The sequence below is a fragment of the Lonchura striata genome, chromosome 2 (assembly GCF_050655825.1).
Source record: "Lonchura striata isolate lonStrDom1 chromosome 2, ASM5065582v1, whole genome shotgun sequence".
NCBI classification, from domain to species: Eukaryota; Metazoa; Chordata; class Aves; order Passeriformes; family Estrildidae; genus Lonchura; species Lonchura striata.
In genome coordinates this window covers 9,941,207-9,968,967 of record NC_140704.1, presented here as the reverse complement: position 1 = coordinate 9,968,967, position 27,761 = coordinate 9,941,207, and the positions used below count along the sequence as shown (strand labels likewise).

General features: G+C 35.4%; 1 protein-coding gene across 1 annotated transcript; it reads right to left on the bottom strand.

Moving 5' to 3' along the window:
* Positions 1 to 26,355, bottom strand: DYNC2I1 (dynein 2 intermediate chain 1). The gene is made up of 24 exons (XM_021526534.4): positions 26,281 to 26,355; positions 23,457 to 23,510; positions 22,404 to 22,821; positions 21,828 to 21,880; positions 20,891 to 21,217; positions 19,580 to 19,638; positions 17,783 to 17,840; positions 16,165 to 16,242; positions 14,790 to 14,985; positions 13,102 to 13,204; positions 10,728 to 10,857; positions 10,097 to 10,208; positions 9,600 to 9,694; positions 9,165 to 9,291; positions 8,080 to 8,252; positions 7,366 to 7,528; positions 6,082 to 6,195; positions 4,946 to 5,007; positions 3,860 to 3,911; positions 2,603 to 2,663; positions 2,248 to 2,344; positions 1,858 to 1,989; positions 1,020 to 1,243; positions 1 to 436 (listed from the first exon to the last, which is right to left on the bottom strand). The coding sequence occupies exons 1-24, from the start codon at positions 26,293 to 26,295 to the stop codon at positions 265 to 267; spliced, it is 3,075 nt and encodes a 1,024-aa protein (XP_021382209.3). The 5' UTR covers positions 26,296 to 26,355; the 3' UTR covers positions 1 to 264.
* Between the last annotated feature and the right edge of the window lie 1,406 nt (positions 26,356 to 27,761).

Here is a 27,761-nt window from a genome sequence, read left to right as displayed (position 1 = left end):
TTTATAGGAATGCATTTTTGCTATTTTTTAAAAATATATGTACATCTAGAGTACTTTCAGTAATGAAACACAATCAACATATTTTTGAGTACAGTAATGATAAATTTGATTCTGACATTTTTATGATAAAATATATTGTTTCAGCTGAAATATTGTATTGATAGCCTTTAGAATATACAGAAGTTACATACAAATTACATTAAATTTTTTAATTGAAGTAAAAAATAAACTATATATTTTGCAATCAACTGTACAACCCTGTTTCTAAAAAGACTGCAATAAAATAGAATACAGTTTGTCAGATTCCTCAGGCTGAGGTAATGCCCACTTCTTCTTTACATACTGAATTTCTATCTGCCCAGTTTCCTTGGCCAGCACAATTCCTAACAATCCATTTGCTTTTTCTGGCTCTCCCAGCAGAGTCATAGTTACAGCCCTGAAATCAAAATAACAAGGAAGTGGTTTTTAATTGAGGGAAAATACACAGAAATTGGTGCTTTCAATCATATTTGTATCAGGTTACCTACAGTCAACTAAATGATTCTTGTTTTCTGCTCAAGCCCCAGTGTGCTCTTTAGCTTTTCACCAGTGGAGACCATTTAATGTAAATATAACTTGCATATCTTCCCCCATGCATTTAATCATTAATTTCTAATCCTGTTTTAAATTATTTCAAGTTTTCAAAAATGAACAATGTTTGATGGCATTTTCCAGTACAGTGTAATAAATTTAAAATTTAAGTAATTTAAAATGTTAAAAATTTAAAAATTGTAGTAACTTCTCCAATATGTTGCTACAGTTAACAAGGATTCAAGGAAAACCTTTAGTTAGAGGGATATTCAGCAAGGCAAACTTCAGCCTAGAGAAGACAGTCAAAATTTAGCACACTGTAGTTTGTTTCCACACCTTCAGTAGTTCACAATATAACAGTTAGAAAAGCAAATTCTAATGATCATTCAAAATCAAGCAAAAAAACCCAAGTAACAATATCAATATTTTGTTAAAAAGAGAGCCCTTACCTCTCTGATGGGATAGTCTGCTTGGCCACAGGCAACAAATCATTTTCCAGAAGATCCCAAATGTAAATATTGGATGATGCATCCAGGGCAAAGAACACAGCAGGTCTTGTCAAAGCCCACTGCAGGGCAATAATTGGCTGGCCCTTTGTGCTGTCATTCCACTGCATGAGAGGATACTCTGATGTCATCTGGTGTAATCTAATACTTCCATCTGAACAGCCAACCTACACCACAGATAAAAAGAAAATACTTTCTGGAACAAAACTAACTAAGCAAGATATAAGAAGTGGTGTTTAGGTACATTGCTTACTGGTGGACTTGGCAGTGATAGGTTAAGGGTTGGACTTGATCATCTTGGGGGTCTTTTCCTGTGGATATTCTCAGTTCAGTCAGAGAGAAAAAGAGAAAGATTTCTGCCAGGCTGAGCCTGGGAAAATGTCCAAGAAGAATGTAAACAATCTATTATATTATTTTCCTTTCATATTGTTTATAGATATGTTCTATCACACTAAGTCCAGTATACCAATCAAGTGAAATGTTTTTACTTTAAGACCAATGGAATTAATGTTCACAATGTTCTCTATAAAAGAGAGAAGTGCTTTTGAATAAACATTCATTTGCCTTCTGAAATCATACCTGTCCCTGGCTCAACAGCATGATTTTCCAACCTAAATTATCCTAATATTCTATGTGTTGTTTTTTTTTTTTTTTGTCATCCTTCATGACAGATCTGAATTAGTGAGGTAAATCTACTAACATATCTATTAAATACATAAAATTAGAACTATTCCCTCAGCAAGTAATTAAAAATGAAACTTCCATTAAAACATTTTCATACCAAAAACAGTGGCTTTCCAAAAGGGAAGAAATCAATTGCAGTGATGCTTATGGATCTCAGTCTGCTCTCCTGGGGCCTGAATAGCTTTGGAACAACTTTTAAATCATGCCTTGTACCATGGCCTACCAGACCCTATGAACAATACAAAGAAAATTATTTAAACAAAACAAAAAAAGTTGCATTATTGGTATTACAGGAAAGAGTTAAATAATTAATGAGCTGATACTTTAATAGATCCTTACTAGCTAACAAATTTTAATAGCTAACAGACTTAAATAATATAGGCTCAAATTAGAGATTTTATACAGTCTACTGGTAAAATCCCAACTAAATGAGACAGATTCAAAACTAAAAAACTAACAACGAGATTAATTCCAGGATGGTACTCACAATGTTTGTTCCAACAATGAAGTGATTTGGATTAGAAGACAGAAATTTAATAGTCAGTGTCTGTGGCATTCTCTGGCTAATTTCCTTTGGGAAAAGGCTGAGGAAAATGGCAAAGGCAAAAGATGACATTAACACAGGGAATTGTCTCCTAAAGCTGTGCAAGTACATACAGAAATTCTGTATCTAAGATGTCTATGACTAGATCTAAGAAGAAATGTGTGTTAAAAAAACCCACAAACATGTTAAATGTTAAATATATTAAATATATCTTATGTAACAGCAAATTAGTAAAGTAAAGGTAAAAATAGCTTTGTGAGATAACATATGTAAAATTTAAATGCTCCAGTTTTCCTACCTCTTACTCAATTCCATAGTAGAGCTATGTACTAACTTCACTTTCCCTCCAGGAACTAAGCCTAAAATTATAAAAAATTATTATTTTAACTGATTTAACCACTTTGCATTAAAAAAGCACAATCAATAAATTAAATAATAAGTTAATAAGTAAAAGGATATTTCATAATTAGTTTACTGCAGATACAGCCTTTGACATAAAAATCTTAAATAATTCAGAGCTATTTACTTCAGAATTCAAATCTGAAGAGTTATGATCTTTGACAGAAATAGAAACAGTTACACATTGCTTTTTCTCTCTGTAAAACTCAATTCTAGAAATGGTTAAAGCACACATTTATGTTACTTGGATTTTTGACAATGAATTACAGGTATGAGATAGTACAATAATACATCCACGAAGTTGGTCTGTGTTACTTGTTAGCAGAGAACAATGCAAATAATGTAAATCCTCCAAAGACAAAAATTTTTTGAAGAGGAAAAAATTTTACTGCTGGTTGCAGTTAAAATGTGTCAACACATGACCACAGGTTTAAAATGTACCTCTCCACAGACATAATACCCAGCTTTAGCAGCTTTATATAGTCTGACATTGTACATGAGCTTATAGAAACTGATCAAAAATTCTACTTTTCTGGCATTACTTCATTGTTTATTTATGTATTTTCAAATGTAAAAGGATTTTAGTCACAGCCTTTTCCAGTTAGGTAAGCATGTAAGTGTAAATTTGTTCAAAGAACAAAGAATGCAATTTTCTCCATTTACATAACTCAAAAAGGGCTGAATGGACTTGGTTCTTCAGTGTCTTCACAGAAATTTTTTCTCATGCTAAATTAAGTATCTTATCTAAAAAAGAGCTTTCAGGACAATTTTCAAAAAGGAGACACAGGCAAAAACAAAAGCACTATAACAGGTTTGGTTAAAACTAAAGGATGACCAAAGACATAAGAATTGCACATTCTTTGAAAAATAAAAACAAACTGTTGACAACTACTCTGGCATTGTAAGAAATGTGGTTGTCTAGTGGCAATTAGCAATACACAATTAGCAGAAAAGATTTAGCACTGAAAATAACTCTCCTACCTAACCAATAACCCCGAACATCAGATATGAACTACTCAGAATTAATATTTTCTTCAGTAATTTTGCCTTCTTCTAAACTACTTCTTGCCATCACTGACTCTTCCTCTCTCTTTTAACTTCATAGTGTCAAAACTGGAGCATTTTATTCTACTTCTAACAGTAGTACAGTACTCACCTAAGTCAGTTTGTGAACCAGCTAGATCTGCTTTTTGCAATTCAACAACTACCTGAAAAGTCAATATTTAACATTAATAAACAATCAATATTTACCAGGCTTCAAAGTTGTAATAGTAAGCAATAACTCTAAGGGACTGTTAGGAGAGGCAGGTCTAACATTACAATGATTACAGGTAGATTCCCTGTCAATGCCTGCAATTCTAAAAATAGCTTCACATGCCTGCTGGATGTTCCCTGATGGAAAGCAGAACATGGAAAGCTACATTCTACACTTAATTGCTAGTTGGCATCTTGTTGGCTTGGTCAGTCACTAAAAAACCCACCCTAAACAAGGAATTGTAACACATTTCCTGTGCTTTCCCATACATGAAGAAAATGAACTATACACAAACTATACATAAAATAAAAAGGGCCTGAACCTGTTGTTCATTTGGCCTGAATCTGTTGCTACTAAAGTTACTAAATTAACTACAGCTAAGGCTTTAAGGAACTTAAATACTGACATGGAGGTGAAATACTTTTATCCCTTATTTTTCACAGGTTCAGCAGCTGGGCCAAAGCTGCATCAGGTAAAAAGCCACTTGAAACTTGTGATAGAAGATTTGTCAGGACAGTAATTAAGAGCAGAGGACCTAGTGCTTTCCTAACCATCATATTTTAGTCAAGGAAATCTTATCCTTTGATTTTCACTTTTTATCTCTTTAACATTTGTTTTATATGAATTAGGAATTTAACTTCTCCCCTACATTCAGTATAATCTCTGACACAACTGTGATTTTAAAATTAAAGTAGGTGAGTGAAAGATGACTGAGGACTATTAATCAAGTATTGGAAATATGTGAACATATTTTTATGAAGTAAAACAATTGATTGCCTTTTTTCATGAATTCATGTACCTGTTAATACTTTTGCCTAAAGATAACATTTGGGAATCAGATCAAAACTTTTAAGGAGAATTCCAACAGAATGGTTAGTGTTGCTATATTTTTCAGGGAGGCAATTCTTCTAAGAAATTCTGAATTTGGGTTGCTGTATTTGAAGTATTTTATTACACATTATACTCTCTCTTTTCATGCATACTCACCCACATATTGAGGATTCCATTTTCATCCATTGAAGCTATCTGAAATGTAGGGCCTGACATTTCTATGGAAGGAATGGCAACAATTTATATTCATAGACTGACCTTCCTCCTGAACAATAGCAAAGGATTTGAAACTTTTCCTACATTAATACATCCTCTGAAAAGTCTGCAATCTTCTCTGCTGCATAAAAAGGGAAAGTGCCCTAATTCTATCAAAGGGAAAAAAGGTAATGAAATTTTCTTTACTGACAGGGTGGTCAAATACTGGAGAAGGCTTCCTAGAGAGGTGGTCAATGTCCCAGCCTGACAGTGTTGAAGAAGCATTTGCAGAATGCCCTTAACACATTTTAACTTGGTCAGCCCCAAACTGATCAGGGAGTTGGACTGGGTGATCCTTGTAGGACCCTTGCAACTCAAACACTCTGTTCTACATGGTCTAGTCTGGTCTATTCCAGCATTTGCAGCCTGTCCTACCAGAAAGGCAAATGATCTCAGTCTGCATCTTTTTTAAAATGTCTGGATTCTGTGTGGACTTTGGAAGGGAATATAAAGTGAAACAGATGGAATCTTGTAAAACCTGCAATAGGCAGCACATTTCTTCAAACCGCTATGGATTTTAAAGTACAAATGTGTAATGGAAGTGATAATGTCTTCCCTAGCACACTGTCTGAGAATTTGAGGATGTGAGGATTAGAGTTTCTTTGCAAAGGTTGGTCATAAAAAGAACAGGCAAAACGCACCGGAAAAACCACTAGTTACAGCCACACATTTAAAGTGCTTTCAGATATTAGCAAGGTTCTCCACTGACTCAGACAGGGATTTTTTTGGACATTAGAGAAGCATTAAGACTCTTCCAAACACAGTTTTTGAGCGATAACTTGTTTTATCATGGAAATATAGTCTAGAAAGCAGACTTTATAACAAGCACACAACCACATCTGATGTGAAGCTGCACTGAACGAACATTACATAAAAATGAGAGCAGAAAACAAACATGAATATTGAGTGCAATTGATACTACAAACAACTTAAAGAGGCAGACTGCGATTATAAACTGGATTTTGGCTATATTTGTTTCACTAGATAACTAAAGAAAGACTCAGATGTATTGATGCTTAGAAAAGCAGTTTACATACCCTCCTGATAAGACAGGCTTGAGAGCCCATAACTGTGGTCACTGTTGAGAGAAGTTGAGACAGGTTCCAGTGCCAGTATAGGAGAGGTGTGGTTTACTGAGTTTAGAATGCCATCTGTAAATGAGGATAATGAAAGTTAGTACTTTCCACAAAAACCCAACAAAATCTTAATCACTTTTCAGTTTATGGGAGAATGATAATTACAAAGAAAGAATGGTGAATAATGAACTCTGCACAACTCTCAAATACAATACTGCAAACTGCTAAATTAAAAAAATACTACTAGATAAATCAGTGTTTCAATATTTCTATTCACTTCTCATTTTCCAAATTACTGATGTACCATTTATGCCACTGTACCAGACATTTCATTAAAATCTGCCATTTTAGGGTTAGCATGGAAAGGATTACTTCAAGCTCCATAAACAGCAGGGGTAGAAATAAATCACTGTGTACTATAAAAGAAGACAAAATTGAAGAAAAGTTACTCTTAGTAGAAAGTATCCTGAAAAATCCTGAAACAAAGTATTCACCAGAAGAGAATATGTTATTTAATAACATTTTAAGGCTAATGAGTGTTTCAAGTAATTTCTGGACTTGCCCTGTGCACTGAACTTAATCTCATTTAAGACTGAAGGCATTGAAGCTTCCTAAGTATCCAGCATTAAACCTGTCTGCTTATATAGCAACTACATGAAACTGTACACATCCATTTGACTACCAGTGTGCAACACAAGACATCAAGCATCTTTGACCTACTAAAAAAATTTAAAGTCTATCTACAACCAACTATTGTTTACTTTTACATGGCTTCTGCAATTAGCAACACTTGTGGAGAAAGAGGATTCTTTAAATGTGTGTAGTGAGGTGTTTTAGAAAAATAATAGTACAACAGCCAAAGTTAAATCAGAAAATCATACCATGGTTTGGACTGGAAGGGATATTAAAGATCATCTGATTCCAACCCCCAGCTGTGGGCAGGGACACCTTGTGCTGGACCAGGTTGCTCAGAGCCCCATCCAGCCTGGCCTAGAACATTACCAGGGATGGGGCATCTACAACTTCTGTGGGCAGCCTGTGTCAGTGCCTCACGCCTCCCACAGGAAAAAATGTCTTCCTAATAACTAACCTAAACCTACACTCCTAATAAAATTATTTAAAAAACTATTGCTGTATGTTATTCTTCACTCTAGGATGCCTTGCATGAACATTACAGAAACATCAAGATTTAGGTGACAATTTCACTGTGCACAAAGTGGCTGACCAGGATGCACAGATGCTCACCTGTGGAAAATGTGGGAACTCTAAATGTCCACTCAGTTCCAGTGATCATCATACAAGGGTGCATTCTTGAGTCTTCTCGAAGATCCCACACCAACAATGAACCATCTACTGTTCCAGCAAAAACTAATGTTGCTTTACTGGGACTAAAGCAGCAACATATCACCTGTAAAACAGTAAAAGCATGCAGGGTTGATATTATGATAAAGATCAATGGTTTGATGAGCCTGAAATAGGTTTGTTAACATGGAAACCCAGAAAATACAGATTACACATGTTTATGGCAGAAGGGAAATCTATTATTTTAAAAGTGAAGTAGGATACAAGACTTTCAGTAGGCCTTCCCTTTTCAAAACAATCCTTGTGTAATCTGCATCTACTCTCACAAAGCTGAAAGAGGTGACTCAACTGTATGGGAATGATGAGCAGAGAGAAGTCCTAACAACATCCAAAGCAGATGTTTACTTCTATTCACTCTTCAACCATGAAATAGGGTCAAAATTAAACAATCAAAACAACCAACAAAACAACATGACCATCACTACAAACTGGTTCTGGAGCACAGAATAGAACAAGAACAGTCTTTGTTCACTAGGCTCAAGTATATGTAAAGAAGATAGAAGATGGCATATTTTGTAGTAAGACAAAAGTAAAAATACATTTTTTTAATAAAGTCCTGTAATTGATGGAAAAATATACAATGTTAGTAAAGCATACCTCTGAATCACATATTAAAATTTTCTGAGGACTGGAGGGCTGCCAGATGTTCCAAACACATATAAGGCTCTTTCTGCTCAGCAAATCCACATCTGCCTTTTCAGGTAATCCATGAGCAGAAAGTAGTGTCTGCCTCTGAACTTGGGAGACATATAAGTAGGGTATTTTTCGGCCTAAACGAAAATTAAAAAAAAAAAAAAAGCCAAGAAAGAAAAGCAATAAATGAAAAAGCATATTCAATGCAGATGAAAAAGCATATTCAGCTACTATAGCAACAAACTAAGATGCAATTATGAAGAATATTTCTATTAACACTGTGTTTCTTTTGAAGCTATACAATAAAAAAGTAGAGACTAGAGAAGGAATTCAAAATACTAGAAGTAGAAAGTAAAAAGGAAGAGAGTCAGGAAATTAATAGAATAATTATTCTGGGCATAAGCAAGCCAATCTGATCTGATGTCAATATATACACTGAAAATTAATCGAAGTCTCAAAGGGGAAACAGCACAGGCCAGGCTTTTTTGGTTTTAGTTTTATCTACACATATTCATATTAGATGACACAGGGTTCTGTGTTATAATAGCCCTTACTTGCATAATTACAGATGCTCTATTTTTCACTTTTCATCTGAACAGCTACTGTTTATATGGAGAAGATATAATTGCTTTACAAATATATCAGGCTACAGTGTCCCTGTTGAATAACCTGCCTTTATTTGTAACTTTGGCTCTATTGTCAGCATAAAGAGCCCAAACAAAAATTACACCCCTTGGGATGGCCTTTCAACAACAGGAACAAGAAATTACACCCATCATGTTAATTGTTGGCTTTATTTCTGGTAGGAATAGATGGAATATATTTCTTGTAAGATGCTTACAAGTCTGCACAGAGTTCCAGCAATATTAGTGCAATTAAAAGGAAAGTGGGGTTTACATCATCTGTATATCCTGATATGTGCTGTTTGCAGAGTAATGACAAAGAACATGGCACTTTGCCTAAGAAAGAAGAGATCATTCTGTACACTAAAAAGTGTAGAATAAGAGATCATTCTGTACACTAAAAAGTGTAGAATAAAGTTCCCTTACCATGGAGGAATGGCTGGTTAGTATTTAACTGGAAACAGCTATCACTAATAGACAGACTGGTTTGTCGAGATCTTAGTTTCCTGGGCTGTGTTGCAACTTGATCTTCCTCTAGCAAAACAGCAATCACCTTTCAAACATAATTACATTTATAGAAATAAAAGGGTCATCTTATCTTCCAGCTTTGCTATTATTGTAGCTTTCTAAAGTTATGTGGATTAATTTCATAAAAGTTTATCAACTGTCTTGTTAATTTTGTAACTTTGAAAATACAGCTTTACAGACATAAAAGTTGCACATCTCTGATTCCATTTCTTTGCAGAGAGATTATTCTCTTTGATAACAAGTATTATTTAAGTAATTCATTTAAAATAGAACAAGAACTGTAAGTGATTTATCACACAGCTCATAAGGGATATTAAAGATATATAAGCGTACCTGGCAGGCAGACCGGAGAAAATTTGCTAATCTTTGTGAGTCAATTTTAGGTGTTGGAGCTCCATGCACTGATGTATCCTGGCTGTTTATGGGACCTATGAAAAACAGATAAACAAAAAACAAACAAACAAACAAACAAACAAACAAACAAAAAAACAAACCTGAGGCTTCAAAAGAGAATCAGTTAATAAAAGTGTAAGGACAATTTCATTTTTAAGCAAGAGGAGAGTGGCAGGAATCAATTTATCTTCTGTACAAATAACAGCGTTGAAGGACAAGATCTGTTGTTGCTGCCAATAGAAACATCAAGCCAGAAGGAAAAATTATTTCTGCCACTTATTTTTCATACTTTCCACATGAGGATTCAGAGTGCCTATGTCAGCTTGCTATCAATGCAGCCTGCCACTCTATAGATTCTCACAAGTAATGGATACCAAAGAGAAGGTTTATATGACATGCACTCATCCATGAGTGAATAAGATGAAAATGTTCTTCACCTCCAGATACAAGAGCACTTTCTCCTGGATGCTGTGTCCATTTCTCCAGTGTCTCAACTTCCTCAGTCTGAATGTCTCTATCAAGATTGTCCTCATTACACTGAACATATGCCTAAAGTAGAAAGATTAAATTATCAATATATGGGGTGAGACAGCTAAGACTGACAGCACATAACTGAATAGAACTTAGTAATTTTAAAACTCTTCTGTTTGTGAATTTCAGATCTAAGCATACTGACACACTGTCACTATTTCATGCATGCACATTTTACCACATTTCACACCAGAGTGCTAAATAAATAATATTGTAAAAATACAGAATGCCTTCCATGATGTGTAAACATCAAACCCAGCATATTTGGGGACACTGAGTCACAGACAGGTGAAAAGCCCTTTAGAAAATGGGGAAGGAAAATGAGAGTCATCTTCTAATACAGAAAGGAAATTGCCTATCTGGCCAAAAGTTCTGAGGTCGTTGCTTTATTGTAATTGAGGCTTAGAGATGAATATGATTAATTTATTACTTTATGTCCTGGTAGCTTTAGCTACTTTATTTTTTAAGGACAATTCTTTTCCAGAAGGAAAATCCAGCTTTTGAGGATTGAAACATTCCTAGGTGTTTGTTACGCACCTGCTTAGTGTTCATTTTACCAAAATTCCTGATGTACATGTCGTACTCATTGACAGGGGGCAAATCCAGTAATGAAAAACTAACTGAGAAATCCAGGTCAATTAGTGGGAGAAGTTCAGAACTCCGTTTTCTTCAGGATTAATTACAAGAGAGAAACAGAAAAATGGTTAAGAACAAACATTTGGGATTTCTAAAGAAAGAAAACCTGATTTTGCATCTAAACAATCCTTTAATCTATGGGAATTGAAGTTGTACCAAAATTAATTAGCAGATAAAAATGTAACAATAGAAATACATAGACTATTGTTTAGAGTTTTCATTCAATTTTACATTGAGATAATGATCTTATTTGAAAATGCAATACTAATTGCAAATGGAAAACTTCAAATGGTTTATTACTAAAGCCAAATTATCAAAAGCTCAGCAGATCATCTTGCCTAAGTATTCCAAAGCTGTTCTATGAGGTAACAGATGAATGGCTCTTTCTTCTATAGCGAAGACAGTGGCTAATTCTCCTAAACTCATTTTATTAACTCACATCACTCATATGTGTACATGCTTTATAAAGATCTTCCATGATGTCCTAGCTTTGTTACACATATGCAGGAAAAGATTGCAAGTCCTTGTCACAATTGACCCAACTATCTATCTACTTTAATGTCATAAAGCTGTTAATATATTTCATTTCTGGAGTGAACTGCTTGAATTACACAAAGATGTCTGCTTACAAGTCAATTCCAGGCTCTTGCTGTAGTACAGTCTTTGACAATTAGATAATTTTGCAGTCTCCCTTTCTCTCTCTTGCAGGTTTTTCATGTACTTAAAAGTGATACATAAAGACAAACCAGATATAATTATGGATCTATAGCAATTCTATATCTAGACACTCTTGGAGATGCATGTTCTAGTTACAGCTTCTTGCTGAGGCAAGACGGTATTAGAAAAGGAAAAATACTAGAGTATCAAGAGCTAGAATTTTATCAGTATTTTAGAGTGACTTTTTCTTTATGCATAAGGACAATTTTCACATCTCCTTTTTCGTACTTGATGACATCTATTGCATATTCTTACACATATTTTACTTTAACTTGTGCTTCCTAATGTATCATCTCTTCAAAAACATGGGCACAGATTGCAGAGATATAACTCAAACATAAGAAACTTGCTTACTAGTTACAAATCTGAATGATACAGGCAGAGAAATCTTAAAATAAACTAATAAGCTTGCATTTATAATTTACAACTCCCAAGTGCCACAACTTATTTATGGGATGCTTTCAGTCTATTTACTGGCAGTAATGTATTATCACAACATTAAATTCCACAACCCCTTCCTCTTCCCATGAAAATGCTCATTATCTTCACAGGCTATGTATGCTGTTAGCATGCACACAGAGTTATAAACATAGTCAATCAGTCATGGTACTTAATCATCAGAGGCTGACAAACATTCCAGAAGTCAACTCTCCAGAGATGCTTTTCTGAGTTTCTTAATCTGTCTCTACAGTCTAGAGAGGAAGCCTAGACAATGAACTTGTGTAACATTTGAGTATATAATTTTAGGCAATGTGAATTAAATAACTTAGACAATAAAATCTCCCTTATGTGAAAATTAGCCACTGATGTAAAGCCATGAAACACTGGAATCTGGTATTAACAATAACATTTAATAATCTTGCTTTATGCATCCAAACATTGTAAAGAATGTTGGAGATATATACAGTGCTTCAGACAAATCTAGAGCTTCTGTCAAGTTCCACAAAAAAACAGGCATCAATTTGTTTCTGTAAAAGACAGAGATGTCTCAGGTATCTCAAATCTAGATCAATAATAGCATGTTTTTACAGCAATCAATGTAAAAACAACAAACATGCCCTGAAAGGGGATGTGCTATTTAATAGCACATTCCTGAAAGGGAACGTGCTCTTTTGGCAACTTTATGCACAATATATTCTTGATTATTTCAATAAGTTACAGTTCTGCAGAGACCTAATGGTAGTTAAAAGGCTTGCTTTTTAGTACTTTAAGTCAATATCTAATTAAATGACTGAAGTATTAAACAAAGAAATTACAATCCTGGCAACACGTTCTGAAATAAAATGATGCACATAAACTGATATATAGATACATTTGTCTTATAAAATGACTTGTAGCAATACCTGTAAATTATACACACTTAAGAACTAATTACTGCTAGTTAATAAAATACTCGATTCCATAAGACTCAAGTTTATTAAGTATCACATATTTCAATTAAAATAATGAAAATAAAATTAGAATAATGAAAAAATGAATTTTCAATGAAAATAACAAAAAATTGCTGTATCTCACATAGTGAGCTGTCATTTTTGTGGATTATTTAAAATACACTTACTTCTGCTTACTGGCCATACTTCGGCTGCTTTGTCTTTGGTTTGCCATTTGGAAATCCATGAATATTCCACAAAAAGAGCTTCTGACAGAAGAATCTTGCCTTTCTGTGATATTGTAAAACACTGTGTTACAGTTCACACTTAAAAGTGTATGAAAATGTTAAGCAGTAAATCTAAAAAGCAGCAGATTTGTTACAACACAGCTACTAAAAGTTCCTGGTTCACATGTTACACAAAGTGCTCTATCACCATTTTCAGTACAATGAGTTTAACATCAGTCATGGGCCAGGATGTGGTCCTTAAAATGGTTCTTTATCAACTTATTCAAAATGACTGATCATTGTAATTTTTACTTTAGAAGACTGATGCTGAAAGTGTCTCTTTGTGTTGCCATCAGCAGGTGCTTTGTTCCCTTGTGTACAGTGAAACATTCTGTGATCAATTCTAAAGATTGCACTAAATTCACACAGACTTCACCATGTGCACACTACATCTGAGTAAGAACTCAGATAGAGGAGAGCCTCATCAACACAGGCTTAATTAATATCCTTAGATGAATAAGGAAAACACTGAAACTTCCTTGAAAAGCCACAGTTAACAGACCTACTACAGCAAGTGATGTGATGTCTACCTTACTCCCTTTCCTGGCTAGGTTGTAGCTAGCTGACCTTAAGATCCAACTTCCAGTCAGGACTACTGGTGCTTCACTTCCTCAAAGGATGACTACCTTTTTAGGCAATACTTGCAAAATGCTTTTTAACTTACAAAAATAATTGCCAGACTGATACATCACCATTTTAAGCAAACAAGAACAAAAGTTCATCAAAAAAAGAATGTGTTGAGTAATTAAGAATAAACCACCAAGTGCTACAATTCTGAAAGTGAAAAATATTTATCAATTTTGTATTGTTCATTAGAAAAATAATAATTGCATAAATATTCTGCAAGAAGAAATTCACATTACAGTATGCTGGTTCCTGCTGCAATGACCATTAACTGAAAATCTATTGACAGAATCAGAGACTCTTCTAGGCTGGAAAAGACTTTTAAGAGATACTGTAAAGACTTATAGAAACTCCATGTTATCCTTCCATGACTGTACTATGAACCAGACTAAAAAGCTATTTAATATTCTTTTGCTCAATGATTCTGTGTGGTTGTTCACTTCAGTGTAGACCTCAAAGGAGAACCACAACCGTACTTAAATAAGCAGCTCTGGCACTCACAGGTTTCAGATCAACTGAATGCCAGACATTTCAGAAAGAGCTTGCATTTAATAAAGTGCTATATATTTGAGTAGTATTGATATTTTTCTTGCTTTCTCTCCAGAACAGTTGCTTCAACTTTGCTTAAAAGTAAAAGGTGAATTTAATGCCAGTGGAAGCCCCACACTGTTTCAGCACTCCTCAAGTTTTCAAAATCCAGACTCTCATATGCTCCTCTTACTCAAAATAAGATGTACTAAATGTCAGTCTGTACTTTTTATATTTCACAATTTAAATTATTAGTAATGCCTATGAATCATTTAGTAATGGGGACGTTACAGTGCTTACCACAAATCTACATGATTCATACAGAGGACCAGATTTTGGTCTTTAGGCAGAATGTTAGAAAAAGTGGCCAGCTGACTTGTAAGTTGTATGTGTTACTCATACATTTAATAAAAAAAGGCTGGTATCTAGTAACATACCTATGTCTGCTTCCTTTTTTTCATTTTCTAGTTTCTTTGGCAATGGAGTAAAAATTCTCTCATTCTCTGCAGTAATTGCTCTTTGAATTTCTTCAATTTCTGATGTTCTGGAAAATTGAACATCTCTTAGGTTTTCTTCTGCATCTCCTGCTTCACCACTTTTGTCTTCATCATCTTCAAAATCATCTTCATAGACCTTTGAAAGTAACAGAACTTCCAATATTTGGTAAACCCAGACTATAGATGCATTTTTCAAGATCTTTTACAGAAATTATAAAATTTCAAAATAAAAACCTCATAGAGATATCTATAAATCCTCTGATGGAAAGGCATTCTAAAATAACTGATGGAAAGAAAACAGCATCTCTTGATTCTGCAGTAATTTTAATGAAGAGAAGATAATCTCAGTGTTGTTCTACAGTGCCCAAAATAGTCTTTTAATATCCTAAAGTCTTTTAATATCCTATATAATATCCTAAAATAGATACTGTAAGTTTAGATGAATTATATGTTCTTTGAAAAAATAAAATAAGAGTGTTCAGTGGCATAAATGTTTCAGGGATGTATGATGTTATTTATTTGACAGTTTTAATTCAAGCTGTCCTTTAATGTCAGGCTCACATTTACTAAACTGCCACACTCCCTGTCTATGCCTAAGGGTCAGCCTTTAACAAATTCTCCAAACTAAGACAGTTAATGTCATGCTAAAATATTCACCTAACACATATGGTATGAAAAGTCTTAAATGTGCTTATTTCTTATCACTGCATAGTAAAGGACTACTGCAGTGACCAGCTCAACAGTGGAAATCATCACTCCTGACATGACTGGAGATGAATTCTACCTCACTGAACAAAGATGATTCTAGTTCAGCTCAAGAAAAGCACATGCCACAAACTCTTATATCTTTAAAGTAGACAAAAGACAGCTAAAAATAGGGAATTCAATTAAACAAATTAGTGAAGTGAATGCTGTGTGTCAATACCTTTTTTCTATTATCTTTTTTCAATGATAAATGAACAGCTTTTTTATTTTTTATCTGAAATTATTAGCTCTGATTATTTAAATAATTCAGCATCTTCACAGAAAGTTACTTAAATAATTGAAATCCACAAAAAAAGAGAAAACATTTTTAAATACTTCAACTGAAAAAACAGAAGTTGGTTCCCAACCTCTGATGAAAACTAACTAAATATATAGTATAGAGTTTCTACATAACATTTTAATTATTCACTGTCTACTGTTAGCTACATTAAGGTCACTGTCACCAAAACTAAAAGCCATGTAACATCCTGTTTATTTCTGTGAACAAAGTTATTCTTTATTTTGACACTTAAGAATTACTTCAGACAGACAACTGTCTACTTTTACTCACTTCAAAGTCATCCTCATAATTCAGTGAAAAATCCTCAAGTCCTGTGTCTGGATTAGAGATGTGTGTATCTTTCACTTCCTAAATCAGAAAAATAAATTAAACCATTCAATAATCTTTCCCCAGAAAAATATCTGCCAAATCTTAGCATACAATAGATTAATAGTTACTATTCTCAGATATTTCTACATTTTCAAACAAACATACAGCATGTACTTTATACAGATAAAGAAATTTATATTATCAAGTGCTAATTACTAATTAAACTAAGTACTAATTAAACACTAATAGTACAGGAAGAAAAACAGACCTCAAGCTTATTTTGGGAAGATCAACAGTTTTTCTAACAGTATTTTTATTCAAAAAGACATAAAAATTGCTGCATTGCCCACAATTTAATTGCTTGTGCTAACAACAAAATAAGATTGCCCCACCCTTTTGAGGACTAGAAAAAATTATCCCTACACCTAAGTTATACTGGAGGACTCAATCTTTTAATAAAATAGTGCAAATGTTGAGACCAGGAAAGCAGAGCCATGGATGTAACAGGAGAATAGGATAATTTTTATACGTCAATTTTGCTTACATTGAATCCTCTACTTTATTTACATGGAATAATATTTATGGTATCCCTGCAATAACTTCAAACACATTTCCCTTCTCTAGATTATCAACTTGATTAAAATAATGCCATTTATTTATGGCAACTTACCTGGTTTCAACATTTGCAGTGCTTTATTAACAGACTGAATCCCACAGTATAATTTAAGTTTTGAGAATTTTCTCTGATTTATTCTGCCTGCAAGGTTGCAGGTAATCAGCAGTAACTAATTCATATAGCTTAATTCATATGATTTTTTAAAAAATCCTTATTCCATTTAGTCAGACCTCTTTAGTAACACACTCAAAGGTGAGTCTTTATTAGGCTTTAGGCTACTTTATAGTTTTTTTTTTTACCTATGATCATCTCAGAAAATGCCTACAGAGCTGTCATCTTTATTCATAACACAGATGCATCTGGTATACATACAGTTTTTATACACTAAAAATCTCCACCTGTCAGTAGTTATCTGGGTTCCTAATTTAAAGAATTTATAAAGAAAAACAATATATTGTCAATATAAAGCAGGATTAGGAAGTCATGCTGGAATATCTTGAAGACTGTGGCATTTGGAGCAGTAAATATAAAAAAAATTAACAGCATAGAATGCAAACCCTGGAATTTAAGTCTCTCTGTTGAGTCAGGTCTTAAGCAGGAATTTTACCCTCCTGGGTTGTTTCCTATTGCCAATGAAGACAGAAAAGATAATGGAAAAGGAGTCTAAATATAAGAGGACTGAACTGCCTATTTCTCTCCACAAACTACAAATGAAATTTGGATCCTCACCACAGAAATTCACACCTAAAGATGAGCTGAATCAGTAAGCTGAAAATATCACAAAACTTCTTAAAGTTTTTATGTTAGAGTTAAGCTGTATCTGCACAGACTGTTCCAAATAAACCCAAGTCTTTACAGCTTCAGACTTGCTGAAAATGTGGTTCTGTCTGCACATGTCCATTTAAAAATATTAAAATAAATAATTTCAAAATATAAAAATCATTTCCTCTCCCTTAGTTTTACCTCTTGTCTTGTGTCCATGTTCTCTGTTTCAACAAATTTTCCTTTATCTTTTACAGTCCTATTAAAAAAGAAACAACAATGCTATTGGTTAACTCATAAGAAAGCAGTTCTGTTTCAGTTTTGGTTTTTTGGGATTTTGTTTTAGTAAAAAAAAAAAAAAAAGCTTTTTTCCTGAAAAGGAAAGAACAGTTGGAAATTTTCACTTAACTGAAATATTTCTACAAGTATTTTTATAGATCTCTGTGATACAAAAGGATAATGAAATAACCAAGTGATTAATGGCAAAGAATTGAGAAACTTTGTCCAAATGTAACACCTATAATTGCATCAAAAGGCAAGAAAAAGTAGTGAGAAAAAATTCATAACTCCACACATTTACTGCTTGTATTAATATCTGCAGCAAACCAGAGATCAAGATCAGGTTGGTGCAATATGCTCAAAAGCTATAAATCAAAGACTGATTTCAAACCTGGTTTTTCATTCAGGGGTCTTCTTTATGAGGACAATACAATCAGGGTCAGAGAGCAGAAGCAAATCAACAACAAGCTTTGCTCCTCAATAATCTATTTGATTATTTCATAAGTAGAGAGTAAGCAGAGAGTATCATTCTTCAAGAAGAGAATATTTTATTTCTTATGTGAGTATTTGTATCTACTGCTGTTGGGATTGACAAACACAGGAAAAGGAAACAATAAAAATTAAAATTTGGCTGGATCGTGTCATAACAAATTGGAGTGATTCAACACTAACTGTGCCTGAAGCAGAACCAGGGTTCCAGGACATCTCACCAAACCATACTGCCTTCCCTGCCATTCAGGAATGGCTAAAATCTTCTCCCAAGCTCTGCAAAAACAATGACTCAGCCACAGCCCCAGCAGCCTGAATATTCAGGCAAACAAACAACAAAACACTGCCTGAATATTCAGCACTGCTGACACAGCGGAGTGCAGCTGCCAGGTAGCATCCCAATGTGTGTATTCTGAAATATTTCATTTTTTAGTTTTGCACAGCATCAGACTTCCACAAATTCACTTCAGCCAAAGTGGTTTGTCCCAGGTTTAACATTAGTAATACTGAGCCAACACTGTTAATGACTCCACTGCCTGTCTCCCCAGAAGCAAACAAGCCAGACTTGTATTGAGCCAGGAAGCTAAATTAGGGTTTAAGAGTGAGGATTGCAACCAACCATGTACTCAGAGAATTAGACTTCAGAAAGTTGTGTAGCCTTGAGCCTTCAGCTAAGTGCTAGAATATACAGGAAAGTTCTCTAATGCTAGTAATAAAACCTAGAAATATAATCCCTGAGGGTATCTGGAATTTTTCTTTTCATATTCAACTGCAAACTTACTATATATATAAATATAATGTATTAGATATCATCTAGGATAGGAACTGAGTATTGATATTCAAATTAAACTAAACAACAGAGTCCGATGCAGTTCATCATGAACCTTACATGTGTCCACTTGACTAAATAGTGAATTTCCAGGTGGCAAAATTCAGCACATCTGTCTCCAAAACTAAGTGCCCAGATTAATATATTTGACTGAAAAATATTTCTTGTTACCCTAATGAAGAAAAATAATTAAAGGAATACAAATACATACATTTTTTTATCTGAATCATCTTAGAGGAAACACACAGATTTTTTTCTAATTGCTGTACTATTGGGCCTATGGAAAAAATTACATTATACCCAGATATGTGAGATTAAGAATTTATGCATATAGGTTTGGTGGTGACTGAATCTTAGTAGACACCATCTAGTATATAATTATCTTAAATCTCTGAATTTACCTTACAAGCTGATGGCTCATTTCTTCTTGAATCCTCTCCTCCTTTTTGTATTCACTGTTCTGTGAAATAAGTCACAATATTCATGAGTCAGAAATGCTGGCAGGGAATATGTATATGACCCTGTATTAGTAGTACTCTCATCAAACAGCAAAAAAGGTTGCTAATGAATTGTTTCAATTACAGACTATTTTTTATTTCAGTCATTGCTTGAAAGATGCTCTCAAAAACTGGCAGGGCCTAAGGGCTGACCTTGGAAGGCTGTGGCCAGCCTGTTCCAAAAAATTACAGTATGAGACTTTAACAGTATGCACTACAATTCACACAAACTGGATGGAGGGACAAAAACAGTCTCAGGCACTTTTAATCCTCTGTAGAGGGACTTGAATCTTAATTTCTGTATTATGAAGGTTTGCTTAAGTTTGGAAATGTATTCAATAGGTTGTTTAAGATAAAGGTCTTTGTCTCTATCCAGAAACAGAAAATAAAATACAACTCTGGAACAGAAGCATTAGTGGGTGTGTTCTCTAACAGATACCTGAGTTCATTTCCAAGGAGTCAAACATTAAGCAAGCCCTTGATAGACTTTTGTTGTCTGCTGCAGTCAGTCAGTTTAGGAATCACTCATGGAGGGTCCCTACATTGAAAATTACTCATATTGTCACTAGAAAATGTATATTTGAACTTTTATTTAAGAAGTTTGTATATCTTCACTCTTTAGGCAACAGAAGAAACTACCCTAGACCATCTCAAATGCTGTATGTCTCATAAAATTAATTCGATTTTAAGTTACATATGACTACAGACTCCTTCTCTCAGTCTTGTTGAATAAATAGTTATAAAATTAGTAAAAAATGACAAATTATTGATTAAGTCTCTAGGATATAACATCATGCTCTGTATTAGAAATGTAAAAGATATTCTATGGCTTCAGAAGTAGAGGCAAACACCACAAATATAAAGGGTCTGTTTTCACCTGCCTACTTATGAGTTGGATAGTTGTGCTCCCTTCATAGACAACATAAACGTAGCCTCTATTAAACTTTTTTTGCTAAAAAGGCAGCCAATAAACTTTAATGGACCTCAAGAAAGAATTTTATTTCTAACATAAAGGCAATTTTTTTGTTCAAATTTTATGGAAGGAATCAATTCTGAATTAGCATACTTAAATGCAGATGTAGTGTTTTCATACACCACTTTAGCCTCAAATTTCAGAAAATGTTGACTTAAAATTCTACCAATTTTATTATTCCTCTATTAACAATATACTAAGAATTAAAGTAAGTGGTAAGGTAATGTTTTAGCAAAACCTACCCTTATATCATATTTATTTCTTTCCTTTTCTCTACTTTTTACTCTCTCATCAGCTTCTGCTGCTGGGTCTTCTCTGCCTCCATGGGAAGATTTTTCTTTAGATCTCTTTGATTTATGTTTTTCTTCCTCTTCCTTTCCATAATGTTTATGACTTTTCTCTTTAGAAAGTCTCTCTTTTTCTGCCCCAATAGAATGTTCTTTTTTTTGCCTGTGTTTTCTTTCTCTCTCTTTATCCAAGTCTTGATGTTTCTCTAATTTCTGCACATGTTCACCTTCTTCAACTTTGTATGCTAAAAATTTTTCAATTTTCTTTCTTAAATCATTATCCTGCAAAGAGGAAAATAATATTAAATGGTTAAAAAGTTCCCCAAGACCATTCTTTCTTCACAAATCTATCCATATTTGACCATTAAAATTATTGAATTTTAAGTACTTAATCTTTGTGCTACATGGTTCTTCCAGCCATTTTTTTAAATTTCCTATAATAACAAGTTTAAAATTATGACTACACTTGAGATTCTGGTGCTTCTTCTAGGACAATGCACACTTTGCTACAGGAAATTATTTAAATTATATGTTCTTCACACAAAAAAGTAATTCTTATCTACTAGGTGGTCTGAAGTAGAATGTACACTCATCAATTACCCTTGTAATAAATGCATAAATAGCAGATGTAAACTTTTGATGTAACTCACCAAAAATGAAGAAATTTTTGCTACAAAAATTTTATTTAATGTTTACTTTAAAAAAGAGAATAAAATATGTCTTTAAAATCCGGTATCTGAGATATATTTTGTTTTTGTTTTGTACACTTGTCATCACCTTACTATCTATGCATCTCTTGGATTTATTGGGAAATACAGTCTGATCCAGTTTCTTCATTATACTACAATTTTATCTTATTCTGTTATGGAAACACTTAACTAATTTCCTTTACCTTCAGTGCTTTATGTCTTCTTTCTCGCTCTTCAGTTCTTGTTTTCTCCTCCTCTAGAAAACAGATGTATAAATTAGGGAACAGATTTTATAATATTCCAATTCTGTACACAATTAACTCTAGCATGTAGAAAATAGTATTTTAGCAATTTGCTTTCTTTTACGTAAGAGCTTTCTAAAAAGGAATCCTGTTGAAATTTTCTCTCCAAAGGTGGTTACTCCTTCTTCTCTCCTAATGAATCCCTCCAGGTTTGTGTCATGCTAAGAGTAATGACACATGCTACTGATCTCAGCAATCACCCTGCAAGTGAAGGGATCACTCAGGACAGTGTCTAGGCACTGACCAACAATACCAGCGGTGTCCATCCTCTCTTCAGAGGAAGGGAAATAAGCATAAATCTTTTTAAATGCATCAAAATAAAACTAAGTTAAAAAAAATATTCCATAAAATACACATGCCAGTAGGTACTCACACCTGCCTGTTTTATCCTCTCTGCAAAGACGGGATATGGTTTCAGAGTATTCCTATCTAAATATCAAATATTTCCAAGTACAACAGCAACCCAAAGTTGCTTACCCAAACGATGCCTGATTTCTCTTCTTCTGTGATGTTCTGTATCTCCTCCTTCCAATGATTTCAGATAATTTTGTGGATCTGTTTGCTTTATCTCATATGTCTTGTGCTTTTTGTCTCGTTCTCTACCAGACTCCCTGTCTTTATGTTTTAGTATGCTGTGTCTCTCCTCCCATGACTCTTGAACTTTGTGTCCCTCTCTGTCTCCTCTATGGTGTTCTTTTTCCCTTTCTTTCTCTCTCCTTTTATCCCTGTCCCTTTCACTGGATTTAAACCTCTCTCTCTCTCTTGTTCTTTCCTTGCTCTTCTCTCTGTCTCTGCGTTCATGTCTGTTAGGGTCTGTGTCATGAACAGTCCTCTCTCTCTGCAGTTTCTTTTCTCTGTGTTTTCGGTCTTCATTTTGACTATCTGGTAGTAATGCCTGAAATAAAATTTTAAAATATATCATTATAATTCAGCAATCTATTTTGATAGGACTATATTCATGTGGGGGAAAAAAAAAGCCAGATTACTAAATATGTATTTAATTTCCCAAACTGTATTAAAATGTTGATATAGTTCTAGGTTTACTTTGTAAACACTAACATTATGTCTGTGCTTATTGAAGAAAACTAATAAATTGAATAATAATAACACATACTGGAAAACAGCTTTTAAAAAATACAACACAAACATAATATAAATATCAATGATGTAACTGACTGCAGCCTGAATGTCTATTTGACCAGGGGATAATGTAATTAAGCAGTTTAAAAACACAGGACAAACATGATAGATAATGATAATAAATACAATATGATTTAATAATCATAAATACAATAGATAACATGTATTTTAGGAAAGTGAATAATATATATAAAGCAGAACTGTCATTTGGATTTGGGTGACCAGCAAATCACACCCCATTGACTGCTGTGTGATTACTGTAACAATGCATTATTTCCATTTACCTAATTTAGAACAAAGAGTCGACTCTTTATGTTTTTAGACCACCAATAAATTCTAGTGCTGTAAGGCAGCTTAACATGAAGACTAGCAGAAATAAAATAAATCCACCTTTAGATGTTTCCTAAGTTCTTCTGCTTTCCAAGTATCTTCTTTGGTTCTTTTCTAGAACAGAAAATGCAGAAAAGACTGAGTAACCAATCTGCAGAGAGGAGTGATGCCACCCTGTTCTTTTAAAAGTTTTAAAGTTCTTTTAAAAGAAGTTTTATATGCCTTCTGATGTTTACATATTTCTACTGGAACTCTCACACACTGTTCATGTAAATAATTATTATTTTGCATTCTTCTTTGTGGAAGGAGAGAATTGATGGACTCTTGGTTTGACCAGTGTGGTTGGAGAGGTGGCAATTTCATTCTCCAATCCACTGTCACTTTTGGAATTCTATATATTGTGAGGTCAGAAAAAAAAGTTACTTCCTTTTGCTCTTTTGATCTCAGTGTGAGTGCGTGAATTATTTCGTATCGTGGTGAGACAAAGTAAATAATTTAACAATGAATCATATTTCTTAGGAAAGGATCAAGGTACATATGGCAAGTCTCACTGAAAAGATCATGCAAACAATAATTTGTTTTAGCTCAGTAAATCTCACCTTCCTAGACCTGGAAGAGGCCTGAAGCTCAGACTGCATGTGTAACTTGACTGAACATGAAATATTTGTATGTAGCACTGAAGAAGAACAAAAAGATAATGAAACTAATCAAAGGACACGATTGTTTCACAAGAGTGCTCTAAATAAAATAAGTTATATTTCTTCTATCTGCATTTGCAGAGCTCCTCCACTTGGCTGCTTGATTGCTGTTACAGAGACTAAATAAAAATTCATATTGTTTGAGATTACTAAGGGAAAGGAGGAATTAGAATCTATTGAATATTTTAACTAGTTCATTGAAGGATGAAGACCATATCCAACGTGACATGATCAAGCTATCCTTATTCTCAAATTTAGATTTGGCAAAAGCTACTGAAGATTAACAAAACAATCACTCATAAATATTGTAATGATGAGCTGCATTGGTGGAAGAAAATAAACATAGGGTGCCAATTTTTTTTTTTTTTGTTAATTCATTATATGGAGGCAGTATTTTAACAGCATATATATATTTTAAACTATTCTACTATTCTACATGAGAAAGATCTTGTCTTTTCAAATTTGGATTTTAAAGAAGATTGTAGTGGACTGGTAAACTTCTGAAGTCAATGAGCAGTCCCAAGAAGGCAGTATTTATATCAAATATAAAGTGTCCTTTCAGTTTAGTTTCTTCTGATACTTAAAAAATGGGGAAAAAACAAAGAATGTAAATATTTACTACTGCAGAAAGTCAGATGAGAAAGTAAAAACAAAGCTGATAATTTTCTTAAGTCAAGATTTAACAAAGCCTAAGAAACTCAACAGAACTTGTGTGAAAGCCACCTGGAAGGAAAGATATGGATGGGAAGAGAGCAGAATGTTCAAACAATAACCCATTTAGAATCATGTTTTGGATTTAGACAATATTTGTGTATGTATCAGCAAACAAAGAATGCTAATGATGTTAATAGCATAAAATCAGCATGACCAACAGACAACATCAGATGAGGCAGCTTCAGATTCATTTCCAAACTGAGGCAAAAAGCACACAGCACACATTCACAGGTGGTTCTCTGGCAGCCAATAATATATATGTCAGTTTTCTGGAGTCTGCAGTTTTCACCTCCCCACCACAACCAGAAGCTGTTGCTTTTGTGTACAATGATTTTCCACTTAAATATCTGGTTTTGCAGAAGTATAATAAACAAACAGGGGAAATGAGATATTTTATAAAGGGTCAAGTCCTTTGTCCCTCTAAGTAAATGTCTACACAATAATGTTTCAAACAAACTTTCAAAGGATTTATTGAACTTTCTCACCTGTCTGCTAATTTAGAAGTACTTATATACTCATTTAATTCCAGATTAAGATTTGTTACTTAAATGACACTGGGGTTTATCTTAATTCATCCACCTGAGAGCATTCAGCTCATATGAAATGCCACAGATTTACTGAACTCAAAAAAATCTATGAACGTTTTTACCAGTTACGAATCTGTCCTTTAATCTAAAGATAAAGCAGTCAGTGGAAAAAGAAACCTTGTTAGTTTAGATAAATTTTGAAAGAGATCAACACGGGTTTCTTCACTCACAACTAGAAAGATAAGAGATTTTCAGAACATACTGTTTTTATCTAATTTAACAACTCAGTTCAATGTGATTCTAAATAACAAGACACAGAAGAGAAAGACAAAATTCTGTCTTTAAGCCAGAGAAAAGTACTTTATTTTTTGCATGTAAACATTTATCTTCCTTATTTGCAGAAAGAGTCGCCAATTTGAGAGCCCTCAAATAGGTAAGAGCAGGGCTGACAGGAGCAGCAAAAGGAGGGTTCCTCACTCAGGGTGGCTGCTCCTGCCTCTGGCCCTTTGGCACCCTCACAGCGACACACCTGAGATATTTCAGATCAAATGTCACTTTTCCATCACAGCTCACTGCTTTTGCAGGTGAAAACGTCACACGGGAATTGATGCTAGCACGCGCGTGTGGGGTTGCTCCCTTTATTCCGCAGTCCTACAAACCTTCAATAATTTAACACCTTAATGCACAAGTTACGTGTGTTCCCGAAGAACTAAAGCCCGGCAATTAGCAGGAGCATCAATAATTAAACACGCTTTTATCTAGGACGTGAAACAAGGGGTATTTCTGCAGCCAGCTATCCCCCTCTGCCTCGGGATAAGGAATTCCCGGCTCTGGCGGGGGGGATTCACCGACAAACAAAGCCGCCGGGCCGGCCCCGGCAGAGCCGCGGGGGTTCTGGGGGGCAGCAGGCGAGCCCGCGGCGCTGCCCGCGGTCCCGCCCCTCACCTTGTCCCCCTCCATGGGGCCGCAGGCCGCGTCCGCCGCCGGGGCCGGCTCGGGCGCCGCGCGCGGGCCCGCCCCGGCAGCCAGGGCCGGCAGCCGCGCGCCGAGCGATGGATGCGGCGCGCTGCCGCGCTGTGCCCGCCCCGGCAGCCAGGGCCGGCAGCCGCGCGCCGAGCGATGGATGCGGCGCGCTGCCGCGCTGTGCCCGCCCCGGCACGGGCAGCCCCGGGCTCCAGCGGGGCGGGGAGGCCCGCCTGCGCCTCTGGCAGCCGACCGAGACACGGCTGGGGTCTGCCCCGGTTCCGGGCTCCTCGGTGCGAGAGACGAGGAGCGGATCCAGCGGAGGGTAACCAAGGTGATGAAGGAGCAGCTCTCCTTCGAGAAAAGGCTGAGGGAGCTGGCTCTGCTCGGCCTCAAGGAGAGTGACAAGGGGCCTCGTAAATGTGTGTAGATATCTATGGCAGGGTGCCAAAAGGATGGACAGGGCTCTTTGGGTGGTGCCCACCAGCAGATGGGCAGTAACTGATGCACAGAATTTCCACCTGAACGTGAGGAAGAACTTCATTACTGTGCAGGTGACCGTGCACTGCAACAGACTGCCCAGAGCTGTGGAGTCTCCCTCACTCCACAGGAGTGTCCCTCACTCCTCACTCCCTCATTCCAGAACCACCTGAGCACAATCCTCTGCCGTGTGCTCTGCTTGAGCAGGGAGGTTGGACCAGATGACCCACTGGTCATATTCTAATTCAATAACTGTAGTCATCAATCGCCTCTTTGCTGAAAAGAGGTGACTTAATGACTGGTGATGGAAAGACCAGATGACCCACTGTGCTCCCTTCCAGCCCGACCCATTCTGTGATTCTGAGCTGGTTCCGCGGCTCAGGGCTCAGACCCCGTGAGTTGGGGATGGGGGACACATCCCCCCAGCCCTCAAGCACTGTTGTTCTCCTCTGCAGCTCTGACATATTCTACGATCGTGAAACCATCCCTCATCGTGGCTGACTCACTTTTAATAAAGTTGTGCACAATTACTGCAGGGCAAAAAAAAACGTTAAAGGGTGCTATGCTTAATCTGCCACTTATCCAGATGCTGGGTAGAGGTAGGTATGAAGAACAGTTGTATAAATAAATTAAAATGCTAATAATCTTCCCCCAGTGACAGGTACCAGAGCCGATTTCTGCAACAAAGCACAAGTGGCAGCTCACCAAACACACCTGGAATGAGCTCGATGGTTGCCTGCAGGAAAGGTGTGTGCCATTTCACAGCAAATATTTACAACATATTAACACGTGCAATTTAAAAGACCAAGTGAAAATTCCTCTGGGTTCTTTTAACTTTGTTCCCTATTTTCAGAGTGCAAAAAAAAAAAAAAGTTAATATGTAACTGCTACTGCTAATATTGCTGTTTGTAGAAAACTGACTACTGGGGGCGGGAAGGAGGGAAGCAAGGGAAGAGGTATTTTTGCATTTTAGAAACATTCTT

Coding starts and splice junctions, on each gene's coding strand:
- DYNC2I1 (XM_021526534.4), bottom strand. Junction 22,822..23,456: donor AACTTAGGAAACATCTAAAG/GTGGATTTATTT, acceptor ATTTTATTTCAG/GCATTACTACCAGATAGTCA. Junction 5,008..6,081: donor AAGCCTGTCTTATCAGGAGG/GTATGTAAACTG, acceptor TTCCTTCCATAG/AAATGTCAGGCCCTACATTT.